General features: G+C 37.9%; 1 protein-coding gene across 1 annotated transcript; it reads left to right on the top strand.

Annotated features, from left to right (window-relative positions):
* Positions 1-106: 106 nt before the first annotated feature.
* Positions 107-14,829, top strand: LOC132842249 (gamma-enolase). The gene is made up of 12 exons (XM_060864924.1): positions 107-208; positions 4,369-4,454; positions 4,616-4,711; positions 4,814-4,872; positions 5,459-5,528; positions 6,344-6,477; positions 6,673-6,895; positions 6,979-7,176; positions 7,520-7,721; positions 8,099-8,207; positions 11,126-11,184; positions 13,690-14,829. The coding sequence occupies exons 2-12, from the start codon at positions 4,370-4,372 to the stop codon at positions 13,757-13,759; spliced, it is 1,305 nt and encodes a 434-aa protein (XP_060720907.1). The 5' UTR covers positions 107-208; position 4,369; the 3' UTR covers positions 13,760-14,829.
* Positions 14,830-16,723: the final 1,894 nt, after the last annotated feature.

The raw sequence follows: 16,723 nt of genomic DNA, 5'->3' as shown, positions 1-16,723 counted from the left end.
AGCTTCTTCTGACTCATCCTTTCATCCCCTCCCTACTGTATCACACGTTGTCTCCCCTTTTTGTCTCTCTCTCTCTCTCTCTCTCTCTCTCTCTCTCTCTCTCTCACTCATTGGCTCATTCTTTCTCTATCCATTTTTTCTCAGCCTATCTCTTTGCTTAGGGTTTTCCGGCTTGCCTTTGGTGAGGTTGCAAACGCACAGACGGCAGGTAATGACACGACTGATTCATTTTCTTTCTTCATTTCTGCCTGGCTTGTCATCTTTTGCTTCATTTGCTACGGTCGGTATTGCATGTGTAAAGTGAGTAAGTAAGCAGGCAGTTGTGTGGAGGCTGAATGATGCACTATGCAGTCTATGGAAACTGAAATTGTCATTTTTGATCCTGTGTGTTTAAGACTCTTGGGCTTTTGCATTGACTTGTCTGGAAGCCTGTGCATGCACATATGGAAATGAGAGAGAGAGAGTGATGCAGAACTAAGAGAATTAAGAAAAACAGGAGCGTATGTGTGCGCGCGCGCGTGAACTGGACAAGCAGTGCGTCCGTGTTGTAAAGACATGCCAATGTATGCGGACATCATGTGGGGCTTGGGGTGTGGGGTGGATGGATGTTCAGTCAAATTCTGTTCTCATTTCCTGTGAAAAATCTTTATTCTCACCAACTGGTTGTCAGATGAAATTGTCTACTCCCTGCTTTTCTCCCGCACCACCTCAACCTCTTCTTGCCCCGTATATCAGAGTTCCTGAAGCGGAATCACCCCATTGCGCACTCCGCCCTAAGCATTAGGGCTGTGCTGCAGTACACACAAATGTCGTCCATCATCTCTATTACGTAACTCACGACTCAACGCCAAATCTGCAAACAAGTCTTTCTGATTAGAGAATTGGTTCCAGTTCAGTCCGACTGGGTCTCTGTTCATATATGTTGTGTACAGCCGTCCTCATGTCGTCCCCTATGCAGTGCACGTAAACAGGGACAAGGCGCCATTTGGGGTTCAGCCACTCGGGTTGCTCAAACTAAAGCACAAGGCTGTTTGATCTGAAGCAGTGTGTTTGTGATATATAGAATGTTAAGGTCAGCCATTTTGGTTGCAGCATGAAGCTCATATAACCTCATCACATGTATTCAGCTGTTGGACATTCTGAATACTGGTGGAGATATCTGATTATCTTTATTGAACAGAGATGTATTGCACTTTCGCGGTTCATGTCATGATTCCAAAGCTGTGGAACCCCATCCCAAAGCTGTTTGTGGCTCAGTGCTGCAGTTCCTCTCTGCTCTATGAGTCAGTCACCAGCCTGTGACATATGTTCTGCATTACTGTGAGAAGATAACACATTTAACACTCAACCACTCATTATGTTACACTGATCTGAGATTATAACCATAATTATATATTCACTGTTAAAAAGCTGCTCTGTTTTAAAGTCTGAGAATCTTCTACAATTAAAACCTGCAGCGTTCTCCACATAATCTTCATGATACACCAGTCTAAAGTTTTTAAACTCCAGAGTTTCTTATGCATTATTTCAGTTTAATCACTTTTATTGCAACAGACCAAACAAAATGATACTTTATGATGTGGTGTGATAGAAATATTCTGGCCTTTTGGCCTAGATTAGATCTAAATAGTACCAATACAGTTATACTGCTACTGATGTATTCAGTAGTATCCAAAAGTCTGAGACCAGTCTAAAAATCTGGGATTTGTTAGGGATCTTTTGGGCAATACAGTGGGTTATAACAAAGAAAGTAAATAATGTTCAACATCTTAACTATTTTAAATTAAAAATACTGCACAATATCTAGATCCCTATTTAAATATGATATTGATGATATTAACTGCTTTGTCTGAAAGGTCAGATTTTTCTCATGTCTAATCTCTTCTGTTAAAGCTGTTAAAGCAGGTGATCAGACAACAATGATGGTTTTTCACAAACTTGTGGAGTTCATCTCAGCTGGAGTGAACACCGTCATTAAAGCAAAAAACCTAATGAATAATAATAAACATACTGAATAATAAGAAAATCCGAGATTCATCTAAATGTTTCAACAATTCTACTTTTCACTCAAGTTGATGCTAATAATATAATTTGTAATGAAATTTGTATTAAATTAGAAAAAAAATGCACAGTACATTTATGCACTTGGACACATTTTCTGGTGCTCATGGGGTGTTTCAGTGCTTGCTGTCCATGGGTTGTATTTAGAATTTTCCAATATTAAATGACACCCTCTTCACCTTGCCCCAGTCTCACAGTAGACATTTACTTCTGATTTTGTGATGCTTCCTCACTTTCTGTCAGGAAAATGTTTCAAACAGAAGTTAAAAGCAGTGGCACCCCCAGAAACTTTTAATAGGGGTGGCCAGAGGAGGCCACAGCAAATCTTGGGGTGGCACCAAAAAAAAAAAAAATCAGTGTAGTGTGTTATGCTTGTTTAGTTTTGTTTCTGGTTAATGTAACAATATGACATTAAAGTTGTAGTCCATAACTTTTTTGGTTAAAATTTATCCAAAATCAGTTCTTTTTCTTTCTTTCTTTCTTTCTTTCTTTCTTTCTTTCTTTCTTTCTTTCTTATGACTTACTTTCTATCTCTGACCATTTCTATCTATCTATCTATCTATCTATCTATCTATCTATCTATCTATCTATCTATCTATCTATCTCTGACCATTTCTATCTATCTATCTATCTATCTATCTATCTATCTATCTATCTATCTATCTATCTATCTATCTATCTATCTATCTATCTATCTATCTTCTTGCACTGACAAGAAGAGGGGCAGTGAAACAGCTACTCTGGTGGCGCCAATCAATCTACAATCTTTTTTGGTGGCTGCAGCATGTGCATCATTTATTTATTTATTTATTTATTTATTTTTCACTTCATGAATTATTGTGAATTTTCTTTATGCATTCAAATTCAAATTCCTACTAGGAGTGGCCACAGGGGTGGCCAGAGTTTATACAGGGGTGGCCGTGACCACCACTGGCCACCCCTTGGGGGAGCCCCTGGTTAAAAGGGTTAAAAGACAGCACTATTTGACCATGACAAAAATTCTGACTGAAAATGAAGTAACAGCGAAGTGTAACATTTTACAAATAACATTTGCAAATGATAATTGGACAGTAATTATATATGCTGTCTGTTTGTTTTTAAGCATACCAACCCTGGACTGGATGGACTCAGTATGACATGAAAATGCTGGGTATTAACCAGCCAGCGCTGAAAGCATGTGATCTTGTTCTTAAAACATTGCATGCTGCTGCCACATTTTTTTCTATCCTGCAGCATAGTCCTCCTCCAGCCCTTCTTGCACATTCTCCTGGATGAGCTTGCTCCTTTTCTTGCCTTGTGCTTTATTATAAAATAAAGGTGGTACTCAGGCAAGCTGTGACTGATGCAACTGATCCAACTAACGCCATATGTGTCTTCTGTGACTCCTGCCAACTCACTTGCGTCCCTTGTTTTCCACGTTTTTTCACTTTAATGTCCCAGAGAGATCTTCAGGTCATTGGACATCATGTAATGCATTTTTTTTTTTTTTTTTTTTTTTTTTTTTACAATGGTAGCTATGATCTTATTTGACAGAAGTAAGAGCTTGTTGTTATGACCATACGGAGCTATGCTGCTCAAGCTACATAGGAGGCCTAACCCACTGTAGCTTATCTTTTATCTCACAGCTCTCAGGATGTAGGATGCCATGTTGGTAAATCCATATGTTAAAGTTTCCTGGTAGACTCCAGCTCCTGGCGTGTTGAAAAGATGCACTGAGTTGTTCTGTCTTCCCCAGACCTGAGGTGGTAACCGAATTTCCTCCCAAATTTCCTCCCCAATGTCTTGAAACACATTTTACGCCCAGGCACTGCTCTCATGTCTCCTGGCACTGCTGTAGTTGTTTTATTCAAGTCATCCATGTAGGTTCTGATGGTGGAATTGTTGAATGCCAGACTTGGTCATGGGTCGTCTACACTCTGCACTCTCAACACATTGGCTGATGTGACTAACATGATAATGGCCAGTGTGAAAACAGCACTGAAGTGGTGCATCCAGTGATAATCCCATTCTCAGTGTTTTTTTGATCAGACCCCAATGCTCAGTGACCTTTCCCTTTCTTCAGACAGATCTTGGTTTTGAGCAACTCTTAGAGAGATTGTAGTGTTTGATTCTTGATGCTGAGGCAGAGCCAGACTATATCCTTCTCTATAAAAATAAATAAATAAATAAAACAATTGGTAACAAGTTATCTAAAGATTTGATAATAAACATTTCTGAATTTAACTTATTACCTACTTAACACCTATTCATTTGTTAGATTAATAAACTCAGTCTGTCTGTGTGTCCATATAATCTGTCTTTCTGTAGGATGTCCATTGTAAGCATCTTTGCCAGGGAGATCCTGGACTCTCGGGGAAACCCCACAGTTGAGGTGGACCTGAGGACTGAAAAAGGTGACTGTTAGTACTTCATAATATAATCTCAAATTCAAATTTCAACAAAGTGCTTTTCTCAGCATATTGGTGCTGTGGCATAAAAACTCATCATCCATTTAGTCACTAATCCTTCCCCTTTCTCTCTATGTATATTTTCCTCTTCCTTTTTATCACTTAAGGATTGTTCAGGGCTGCTGTGCCTAGTGGAGCATCTACTGGCATTTATGAAGCTCTAGAACTCAGAGATGGAGACAAGAATCGCTTCAAGGGCAAAGGTAAGTTCAAGAAAAAGACCAAGCACACCAACTAAAGTACTGGAAATGATTTCATTTATTGTATTTTTTACATCCATCATTGGTTATTTATATTTTTATTAGGTGTACTGAAAGCTGTTGGCCACATCAATGACACTCTCGGACCTGCTCTCATTGAATCTGTGAGTGCATATTCATTCTGGGTCGGGGAATTAGATGACCTTGAAGAACAGTCATCATGGACGGAGAGAGTCTGTGTTTTATAGCTGGAATAAACACAAGTGTTAAGTGTTTTAAATCTGGTTGTGCTATGAAGTGATCTAGAGCAGAGATACACAGTGTAGAAGAAGAAGCTAACAGTTACAGGGGGTATGTCAAATGGGAACTGAACCAAGACCTCCTGAGAGCAAGCTATTAAAGCTATTAATATAATAATAAGAGTTGTAATTTATATTAATGTATGTTGCAAATATATGAACCAAAACAGATATTCTGTTAAATATGATTTGGGGCTTATTGCTACACATATCTGAAAGTATAGTTATACTGAAACTTAAAGCCAATGATTTATATTTACAATGATATTTAGTTAGATTTTTGGTGCGTTTCCAGAAGTACATGAAACATAAATTGTGTTTTTAATATTCTTAAAAATACGATTCATTTTCACAAGGGAGATCATCAAAGCTACAACAGTATTGCTGCAGAATAAAGACATTACAAATGAAATTTAATTTGGAATATTACTTTTTACGGTGTGATCTTCAGGGGATCAGTGTGGCGGAACAGGAGAAACTGGACAGCATGATGATTGAGATGGATGGGACGGAGAATAAATGTGAGTCACTACCTCATGAACATGACAAGAAAAGAAAAATACAAAAGCTTTAAATGCTTTTTGGAGGGAGTCTAGTATCAGTGCTAGTTACCATACTTATTAAATCCCCTGAGGTTTTGTGACACAGGAAATTGTTGGTGCTTTTTCATAACATATTTTTTTGTCTTAATGCCTCCATCTAACTTCAAAAATAGAAAAAGAGATGACTGTTTATAGCTGCTATAATGTGATAATATGTTTAGTGGATGTGCAATGTTTAGTGCAATAAAAGGATATTGTCCTGATGAAACAGGTTTGAGCATCTTATTTACAGTGAAGCAAAATCTTAATACTACAGTAACACAGATTACAAAGATTTTAGACAAAAAGATTACAACAATTTTAGACAATTGTGTGCATCAAGCTTTGTGGCAACATTTTGGGGGGAAAACACACCTGAGTCCATATACAGTACTTTCTGCCATACAATTTATGATGTTCTTTAATAAATAATATTTTGTCATTCATGGCATAATGCTGTAGTAAAAGAGGAAAAAATACTTTGGAATATGTTGTGATTTACTGTAAAGAATCCACTTCCAAGTTGATGACCTTTACATCATGTTGGGTTATATCACACCACTCATCACTTTGTGATTTTTCTGTAAGCTCATGTTTAGAGAAAACACACTGCACACTATGACTGTGTACATAGCAAGTTGCTCAGATTTATATTACGCTATATGTTATTTATATTTACATAATTACATCATGTGGAGTCGTGGAGTCATTCATTATCTGTGTAAAATAAGAGCAGAAGTTCTGTATCTCCACAGCTCAATTTGGTGCCAATGCAATTTTGGGGGTGTCCCTGGCTATTTGTAAAGCTGGAGCAGCAGAAAAAGAAACTCCTTTGTATCGCCATATTGCCGACCTGGCTGGAAACACAGAACTAGTGCTGCCAGTTCCTGTAAGATTTTACTTTACCTCATTATTCAGTTAAATCAATTATTCATTAAATCTGTTTATTTATACGAGTAGGTAACTGTTTTCACTAAATAGATTGATGTCTGTAATCAATGTTGGACACATAGCACATTATTACACTTGTTCACACCTCTGCTACTTTTTATCAATATTTGTGTGCTTTTTTATTTAATTTCAGGCCTTTAATGTGATAAATGGTGGATCCCATGCTGGAAATAAGCTGGCCATGCAGGAGTTTATGGTGCTTCCTGTTGGAGCAGAGTCATTTCGTGATGCTCTGCGCATTGGGGCTGAGCTCTATCAGACTCTGAGGGGCGTGATCAAGGAGAAGTACGGACAAGATGCCACTAATGTGGGTGATGAAGGTGGTTTTGCTCCAAATATCCTAGAGAACAGTGAAGGTTTGTTTTTATGTTGCTTTAACAAGCTATAAGAAACATCACGTGAGTTTTAGCTGAATTTCTCTTTCGTCCTTTGTTCTCAGCTCTTGAATTGATTAAAACCGCCATAGACAAGGCAGGTTTCACAGACAAGGTTGTGATAGGGATGGATGTAGCTGCCTCAGAGTTCTACCGTGATGGGAAGTATGACCTTGACTTTAAATCACCTCCAGATCCTGAAAGAAACATCACTAGTGAGAAGCTCCTAGAGATCTATCAGAGTTTTGTCAATGACTTTCCAGGTACTGAAGAATTAACAAATGGAGTTTTAATATTTCATCATTTCTTTGCCACATACAGTAGATTATCAGTTTGAATGGCATCAACATGTTTCTATTATTTTTAAACTTCTAGTATGTTAAATATCATGCTATTTAGTAGGTTTAAACTAGTGAAAACTATTATATAACTATTTTGCACATTTTTGTTTTCTAATGAATTAATTCTCTACTACTTAAGTGTGCTACACCTGGAATTTGAATTTTTTGCATTTAGGAGCATGTTAAAACCACTCTTTTTTTTATTTTCATTTATTTTATTGTCAGTAATATTTCTTAATATAACATTATTTTTTTCCTCCAAAAGTGGTATCTATTGAGGACCCCTTTGATCAGGATGACTGGGCAGCATGGACTCGGATGACTGGTTCAGTGGGGATCCAGATTGTGGGCGACGACTTAACGGTGACAAACCCAAAGAGGATAGAGAAAGCAGCAGAGGAACGTGCTTGCAACTGCTTGCTACTGAAGGTCAACCAAATCGGCACAGTCACAGAAGCCATCCATGCGTAAGTCACAGCTTCCTGTCACATGATAGGACAGCTTCACAGCTTCACATCATAGACCAGACTGTAGGTTTGCTTAAGTGAAAATAAATTCTCACTATGGTGTGAGGTTGAGTCAGCTTTCTGTATTCTCTTCACTGAATAACCAGATAGGTTGGCTACTTACATTTATTTTAAATAGACTAAATGCCATGGGATTGACTGAGTGATTGATTGATTGATTGATTGATTCATTCATTCATTCATTCATTTATTCATTCATTCATTCTGCTTCATAAACTATTTTATTTTACATTATTTTACATTCATATGAGTTCATAGGCATCTCTAATACTCTACTTACATCATTTTGTTTCTCTGTTTTTGTTTTTCTTTCTCAGGTGTAAGCTGGCCCAGGCCAATGGCTGGGGTGTGATGGTCAGCCATCGCTCTGGAGAGACAGAGGACACATTCATTGCAGATCTGGTTGTTGGGCTCTGCACTGGACAGGTACTGTCCTTCTCTATGACAATTCTATGACTTTTTAAATCTGACACCAGACTGTGTAGAACTACAATGTGAGATTTACACAGGAAATAACAGATAACAAACAGTAGTTTTAAAACTCTATGATATATCTGTCAAAGAAATATTTGATATTGGGGCTCCTGAGTAGTGCAACAAAATAGAATTTTCCCATCTATTGCTGGAATTTATAGAAAACAATACTGGAATTAGATTTCAAGGATGTTTTAAGCTTTTTATGCTTTTTTTCCTGCAAGCTTTTTTCTGTTTGAGTTTTGCCCTGTTATGTAACACGAGAAGCAGTCTGAAAAGATGTCATCGTATGATAACATTTAAAGAATGCACTTGTTTGCCATCATCCTCATTGGTTATGTGGTATGATGGGGCAAGCTGGCTAGTGGATGGGATATGCCGGCTCATCAACCTGAAGATAAAATGGAGTAAAATGGTGCAGTCTCCTGCCTGGTTTATGGCACATGCCACTGGCTCAGTGTGCTGGTGAGCACACCTCAGCAGTACCTGGTATAAAGACATACCAGACTGTTAATTCAGTTTGGAATGTCCAGGATTGGGCATATGGTGTATATGATAATCATAGTGCAAGCTGAAGCTCTGCGACACCTAGCTGCAATAATGTACAGAAAAAGGGAGACCCAGATGGCAGTAGTTATAACGTCACCCTGACGTCATTAACAGAAGAACCAACCACCACCAACCACACGCTCTCTCAATTTAAGTAGGTGTTTAAAGGTCATAAATGGCTCATGTATTCAGTGTGATACAGTAAATATATCCCAGGAGATTAGCTGTTGAGTCAGTCGCTGTTTCATGTTGTAAGTATACAAAATTAGGAAAACATCAAATGGGTGAATGTTTCTGCAAAACACTGTATTTTGTGTTAAGATCATTTAGAACTTAACAGCTCAGCAGCATTTTCTTTATAAATCAATGGAGTATTCTTTAGTAGACACTGAAGTGTTGATAAAATAGAAGTAATAATCTCAGTTTATTGGTTTAACTCTCAGTTTAACTGGTTGATTCTGCTATTGTGTCTCATTAATTTTATTGAAATTCTTTTTTTAAAGGTTTTGGATTATTTAAATATTTTAAACAAAGACGTACATCAGTATATTAGTGGCTTGAAAATTTAATATTCATGATTCTGTTCTCTTTCTGGGTCTCTGTTTAAAAGCACAAAATACTAAGAGACTCTGAATTCAAGTAGATATATAATTTGTTTAAAATCTTTTATTACATTTGAAATTATGCCATTATTTTTATGCAGTTTGGACCCCATTTTACATACAAGCCATTTTACATACATGAAAGAAAGATTAAACTAGTGATGTTGCCTAGATGTGCAGCAGAAGACAAACTATAATCAATGGTGATGCCCCTGTTAATTACTCCTGCTTGTTGAGCACTTGAACAGCCAGCAGGATTTAACATATAATCGGGCAATTAGTGTGCAGCAGCTTTGTGACCAAGTAAGAAAACTTCTGGACATACAGGAGAAAGAGACTTTAGAAAGACGGAGACAGATAGATAGACACACAGACAGACAGGCCGGCAGGCAGGCAGGCAGGCAGGCAGGCAGGCAGACAGACAGACAGACAGACAGACAGACAGATAGATAGATAGATAGACAGATAGACAGATAGATAGATAGACAGACAGATAGATCGATAGATAGATAGATAGACTACAATGTGCCTGTGAAGAAAAAGCTCCAAGAAAACATAATGTGTTAAGAGAAATGTCTGCATTTTACTTCACCCAAGTTGTTTCATTGTGGTTGTGGTCAGAGCTCACGTTCTTCCGCTCCAACGGTAACACACCATGTCACTTTGCTTCATAGGCGTTATTTTCTGCACAGTGTTCACTTACACATGAAGGATACATGCACATTCTATACAGCTGTGTGCAACACATGGAACATGTGGAAGAACATAAGGGTGTAATGGTCAGGGGTGCACATACTTTTTGGCACATATATGTATGTTGTTCTTTTAGCTGCTCCCTGCCTGAGGTCACCACAGCAGATCATCTGTTACACAACCCTCCCATTTTTATCTGGGTTTGAGAAGAGCGGTCTGCTGTGGGTACCAGACCCACAGCAGACCACAACACACTGATGGAACAATAGTATTGTCTGCTCTTCATACCTTTGATGTCTTTCATGTATAGTGCACTGGTCTGTCTGGTCCTGTACCTGTAGGACTTCACCATGGATACTCGTCCTACAGGCACTTCAACACACTGAAAATCCTACACCTGTTCTTTTTTCTTACGGATATTTAGCTGCAGGTTATTTTCCCTTGCACCATGAGACAGAGATTCTGCAAGACAATCCTCTCCCACAATCCTCTGTTCTCTCACACTGGCCAAGGAATTGTTGTGTAGGAAACTCGATCTGTAAAGAGTGAAGAGCAACAGGACCATTCCCTGAGGTGTCTCAATGATGCTCACTATACTGACACACATTACTACAGACTCACAATCTATGTCCTGTTGGCCAGGTAGTCCATGACCCAGTTCACTGTACAGACATCAGCTTCCAGAAGTTTTTTCCCAGTCAGTGTGTGGACTATAGTCTCAGACTTGTCCAGGTGTGAGTGAGATCATCTAAGTTCTCATTTACACAATCCACAATCATATATGATTGGTGTATAAGGTTGATGTTTTGTTAGTGTCTTGTCTGGTTTGTGCAGTAAATACTGTGTATCACTGTGTGTAACAATCAAAGGTAATGACTAGCAATGCACCTAAATGAATCAATCTGATGTAATTAATAATGCTATGTAAAGCTAAGAAATAATTTAACCAATGTATAATGGTAGCATTGTCTTATATATCAACTTTATATAAAAATAAAATGAACACTTTTTCCCTCTTCTTCTCAGATCAAGACTGGAGCTCCTTGTAGATCTGAACGTCTGGCCAAATACAATCAGTTGATGAGGTGAGAGCTCTGTGATATTATTGCCAAGTCTGGTACTCAAGTACTTTTTCTTTAATAAGTATTAATAATGTGCCAATGTAGCCTCCTGGTGATCCAGAGGCAGGATCCCACGATCTCATTGCCATGGCTCAGATTCCCGGGCAGGGTGCTAACCCAGCCACCGAAGAGTTAACTCTCAGTGCCGGGCTCAAGCTCGGATAAAATGGGAGGATTGTGTCAGGGAGGGCATCAGGCATAAAACCTGTGTCAAATCTAATATGTGGACCATGTGATCCGTGCTGTCAACCCTGCACAGGGAAAAAAAGAAAGAAATGAAAATAAAAAAACAATCAAGGTAAAGCCAAATGCGGTTCTACATAAAGGTTTTACAGCAGAAGCTGCACAAAAGGAAACACAGTATGTCCATGATAAATCATACACAGCTTTCACTGACCAATCAGTGTAATCAGGAAGTACCACCTTGCTGCTTAATATATACTCTTCCTTGTTTGAGTTTAAATATTAAGCTTGTAGTGTTAAGGCTGCTTTTTAAGTGATATGTTGAAGTTCACAGAGTTTGTACCCCAGTCAAAAAATGATCACAATTGGTCAGGAAAGAGACATGAAAACATTATCTATCTCGGCTGATCACCAACAAGAGCTGCAAAGCAACAGCGTAACGACAAACACCGCTGCTGCGATCCCTCCACTGGCGTCCGGTAGCTGCACGCATCAGATTCAAAACAGCTGATGCTGGCCTACAAAGCCAAACATGGACCAGCTCCCTCTTACTTCAAAACCCTCATCACTTCTCACACTGCACACTACACCCTCCGATCTACCAGCACTGCTCGACTGGTTCCACCATCTCAAGTATACTACAAGACTCTTCTCTGTTCTGGCACCGAGGTGGTAGAATGAACATCCCCTAGAGGTCCGGACAGCTGAGTCACTGGCTATTTTCAAGCGGCAGTTGAAGACCTACTTATTCAGGAAACACTTCAACTAGCACTTCTTTCCTTATCTTTTGAATAAAACAAAACAAAAAACAAAACACAACCTTTGACACTTTTTCATTGTAACTCTGAACAAATGTTTTAAACTCATGGTATCTTAAGTATGTAACCAAGTGAGCCAGCATTAATGTATTCAATGTTAGAGATTTAAGCACTTATGTACGTCGCTTAGGATAAGGGCGTCTGCCAAATGCTGTATATGTAAATGTAAATTATTAATACTTTTTAGACTGATGTTAGGAGTATAGATTGACGTGAGAATATAGTTGTGGAGACTCTTTTGTAGTTTGTCCATAGTTTTAAATGAGATGACTATAAGTGGGTGAAGCTAAAGGATTTTCCTGTGCACTTGCACAAAATACTTTTAAATACTCACATCTGAACTGATTAAACATTAACTCATTACAGCAAAAAGACCGTTATATGAAAATATATTCAGTGGCAGCACTTGAACAGAATGCTGATGTTAACAGTATCAGAAACACTGACCAGCGACTACAGACAACTCAACAAAATTCTTTAGGAATCTAACACTAAATGGAATAAGTAAACCAAACCTTATAGTATACAAGCATTAAACTTGGTCAGTAGCCCACTACTCGCCCTGCCTGGCTGATGGTAGCTTTATGTGTAAACAATATGGCCACCACATGCTAATAAACACTTGCTGTGATTGGATGCATGAATTTGCAAGAAACCTGAAAGGTATGTTCAATATTCTGAGGACTTGTGCAAATAATGGGTGTGGTTTCCATAGGGGGAGGAGTTAAATTTAAATAACCGCTTAAGTCCTAAATCTTATATTGCATCTGGGAGCTAATGGGTGAGCGGATTTCTGTTAACTCAGCCTCTGCTAAGCATTTCACAGTGTTCAAACTTTCAGCATTATTTTAATTTATGAACTTTTTATGGTTCTGTATAATATGTAACTAAGAAATGGCCTCTTGGAGAAGCTACTGCTGAAGGGTTCTTCAATCCCAGACATTTATTTACTGAGTTTATTTTATGATTAAATAGAGGCATTATTGGCCTCATGTATTACTGCCATCTATTGTAGAATAAACTTTTTCTCAATCATAATTTCATTTTAATACATTTATCTCATATTATAATGTGGTCCAACAAACATATTGCTCATTATATTTCCCCATATTGTGTAAGCTGAGTAGGAGATCTGCTCCTACACTTTCCATTGAAAGTGAATTCAGTAATTAACAAACAGAATTCTCTACTGAGTTTCCAGCTGTGTTGTGATCGTTCAGAGAACCAATATATTATGTTGGTGTTAGGTTTTTATTAGGAAATCAGTGGTATGGATATGAAGTGTATTAGGCACAGTAATGTTTCCTGGGGTTTTTAAGAAGTGTGTACATTTACTGACTGCATTATTAGAGATGCTTTTCTCAAATGCTACTTTAAATTACAGCACTGTCATTTTAGTATGACTATTTCATTTCTTTATAAAATATTTAATAGATCTACTCTCTGTCTCACATTTTCTGCTCCACAGGATTGAGGAAGAATTGGGTGATCAAGCTCGATTTGCTGGCCACAACTTCAGAAATCCCAGCGCTCTGTAAGATGTTCTGTGGCTCTAATCTCCACACATCAACCACCACCAGACAATATGCACTGACTAAGACAGACAGAGTACAGACAGAACAACAGACAGACGAGACATCACACACTGTAAGAACACACAAGGATAATTTTGCACTTGAACACCTACTGACAACAAAAATCTTATCTCACAGAAGCCCATGCACTGAACCAAGGGGACGACATGCACTTCATTTGAACTGACCACAAACAACTGAGCTAATAATATGCATGTCTGAATGGCAGAACAATACAGACAAGTTTACACACAAGACAGGGGGACAGACACTGACAAAAATTACTAGAGACGATTTACTGCGATGGAGTAAAAGGGAACTCTGTAATATTAAGTATAGAGTAAAATATTTTAATTTATCTTGTTGCAACAGTTTAATGGTATTTAATGATCTTGTTTCTAATAACATAAATATTTACCTTGGGTATTGCTGAATGACCTTGTCTGAAGTGCAGTAAACTTAATAAATATAAAGATGGACAGAAGCTGTAGGTGCATGAAGAGAAAGAAAAAAAAGAGACGAGCAAGAAAGAGACAAGCATGAAATAAAAAAACAATTCAGACTGCACTCTCCTGTCAAAGAGGTGGGCCGATGGGCATAAATACACAAATAAACACACACACACACACACACACACACACACACACACACACACACACACACACACACACACACACACACATAATCTCTCTCTCACCCACTGCACACACACTCACACAGATACACACACACGCTCACATTTGTGGTGGTCTCTCAGCCTCTCACTCTAACACTTTACTCTTCATCTCTTTCTGTGCTGTTCCCTTTATCATCCTTCTCCTGCATTCCCTAATCCTTTACTTTGTCAATGTTTCATTGTCACCCCAGTGTCCTTTCCTTCCACCTTTGCTATTATTGCAGACTTTGTCCACTATGCTTGAATTTCTTCTCTGTTTCTTGATGTGAAATCACTGTGGTCAAAGTAAAGAAGAAAAAGAGGGAATAAATAACATGCTTGCCATTAAATACTGTTATGGATTAAAAATTATAATTTACTCCCACCGTGTGTTATTTGTGTTGAACAACAGCAGACTGGTGTGTGGGTGTGTGTGTGTAAGAGAGAGAGAGAGAGAGAGAGAGAGAGAGAGAGAGAGAGAGAGCAGGATTTTCTATTCTAGTAAAAACAAGGTTTTTTTCAAAAAATTAAAAATATTTGACAATTATCCAAAAAGAAAAATCCTTGTATCATGTTATTTAAATATTTAAATCAAACTACAAATATGCATGCAGGAACCCTAAACATACCGTGCATTTCCACTCGCTGTCCATGTCTCTGCTCACCACAGTTGCACAGAAGGATTATTTGATGTATTATATTATTCCTGGCAGTTTTTCCTCTCATTGAAGAGGCTTTTTCACCCACAGAACTGTTCTCATTTTTTACTCATCATTCTGTTAAACTTGAGACTGAAAATCCCAGGAGATCAGCAGTTTCTGAAAAACTCAAACCAGCCCACCTGACAGTCTGCGAGGCATGAGACAAATCGGTTCACAAAGATCAGACTTTTCCTTGTACTGATGTTTAATTTGAACAGTATCTATGCTCTTGACCTGGATTTACATGACTATATTCTGCTACATGATTGGATGATCCTATTAAAATGGACAGTTACTGAATATTTACTATTATACTATTTTGGATTATGGTGTCAGTAAAAAATCTTTAGGTTTTAAATTTCCAAAAATTGTTTTACTAACAAAATTGAAAGAAAAATGTTTGTATGTGAGAGTTTAGATGAAAAAAACTCTCAAATCTCCACAAGAACTGTGACAACTATGACAAGAACTGCAAGTTTGCTTCGTCCTTGTTAAATTGATGCAGTGAACCAAATGATTTTTAAATGCAAGGTAAAAGTATAAACTTTCAAAAATATCATTATTTTTGAAGACTTTTATTTAGTATCATATATCTGATCATTGCAGAGAATCCACTTTATCCAGTTTATATTATCAAAGTAAAGAAAAAATCATCTGAATAATCACTCTGTGTTTCAGATGAATTTGCCTGAAAAAGTTTTGTAATTTCTGTCCTCCTTCTCACATCTAACATTCCCTGATGGACAAACCAGCTGCATTTACATCACAGAAGAATTACTGCAATTATGTGCTTCTGTCTGCCAAACAAGCTTAAGTGTCTGCTGTAATGATCAGTTAGAAAACCCAAACTGGGAAATGGAACAAATAAATGGCAGACTTCTGAGGTTTAATCATTAGCTCACAGAGATCCATGTTGGATTTCAGACAATTCCACTTCCAATTTAGAGAAAGAAGCAATTATGTCAAAAGGTTTGGAAGTGTTTTGATCTGATGATATTTCTGTGCTGCTTTTAATCTTGTGGTAAATAATCACTTCCCCTGGTGAGTGGACTATGAAGAAAAGAGAATGGTGAGAACACACTTCTGGTGTCAGGATCAGTTTAAATACACACTTAAATACATTTAAATTCACTGTTTCCCACCCTATATTCTATGGATAAAAATGAATAAAATGGCAACTTTTTTTTGCTTAGTAGTGCAGATTTGTAGTAAATGCAGTACTCATAACCTTGCAACCCGGTTAACATGAATATTATTATGAGATACACTGTTCATGTGTTTGCTTCAGTAGACTGACACTTTCTTACTGATCTCAAAATAAACTCATATTTACACCATATTTTACAAACAAGTAGAATTAGACACCAACACTGTCGACATGAATGCCACTGCTAGGTTTCACAGACATGGGGGTGTACAGGGCACTTGTGGTGGTCAGATTTATACTGTAGCTGCATGGCTGAATGATGGACACAGTTTGGGTTGTACTCAGCCCAGGGCCGGAATTGGGACCATTTTTTTTACATTACATTGACAGCTGGGTATGTGTGTGCAATTACTGTAGGGCACAAA

Source organism: Tachysurus vachellii, chromosome 3 (assembly GCF_030014155.1).
Source record: "Tachysurus vachellii isolate PV-2020 chromosome 3, HZAU_Pvac_v1, whole genome shotgun sequence".
Lineage (NCBI taxonomy): Eukaryota > Metazoa > Chordata > Actinopteri > Siluriformes > Bagridae > Tachysurus > Tachysurus vachellii.
This window is presented reverse-complemented; position numbering and strand designations above follow the sequence as displayed.

Excerpts from the sequence above, each read along its gene's own strand:
- LOC132842249 (XM_060864924.1), top strand. The coding sequence starts at position 4,370 with ATGTCCATTGTAAGCATCTTTGCCAGGGAGATCCTGGACTCTCGGGGA. Across the intron at positions 4,455-4,615 it reads GGACCTGAGGACTGAAAAAG|GATTGTTCAGGGCTGCTGTG; the intron begins GTGACTGTTAGT and ends TTATCACTTAAG. Across the intron at positions 8,208-11,125 it reads TTGGGCTCTGCACTGGACAG|ATCAAGACTGGAGCTCCTTG; the intron begins GTACTGTCCTTC and ends TCTTCTTCTCAG.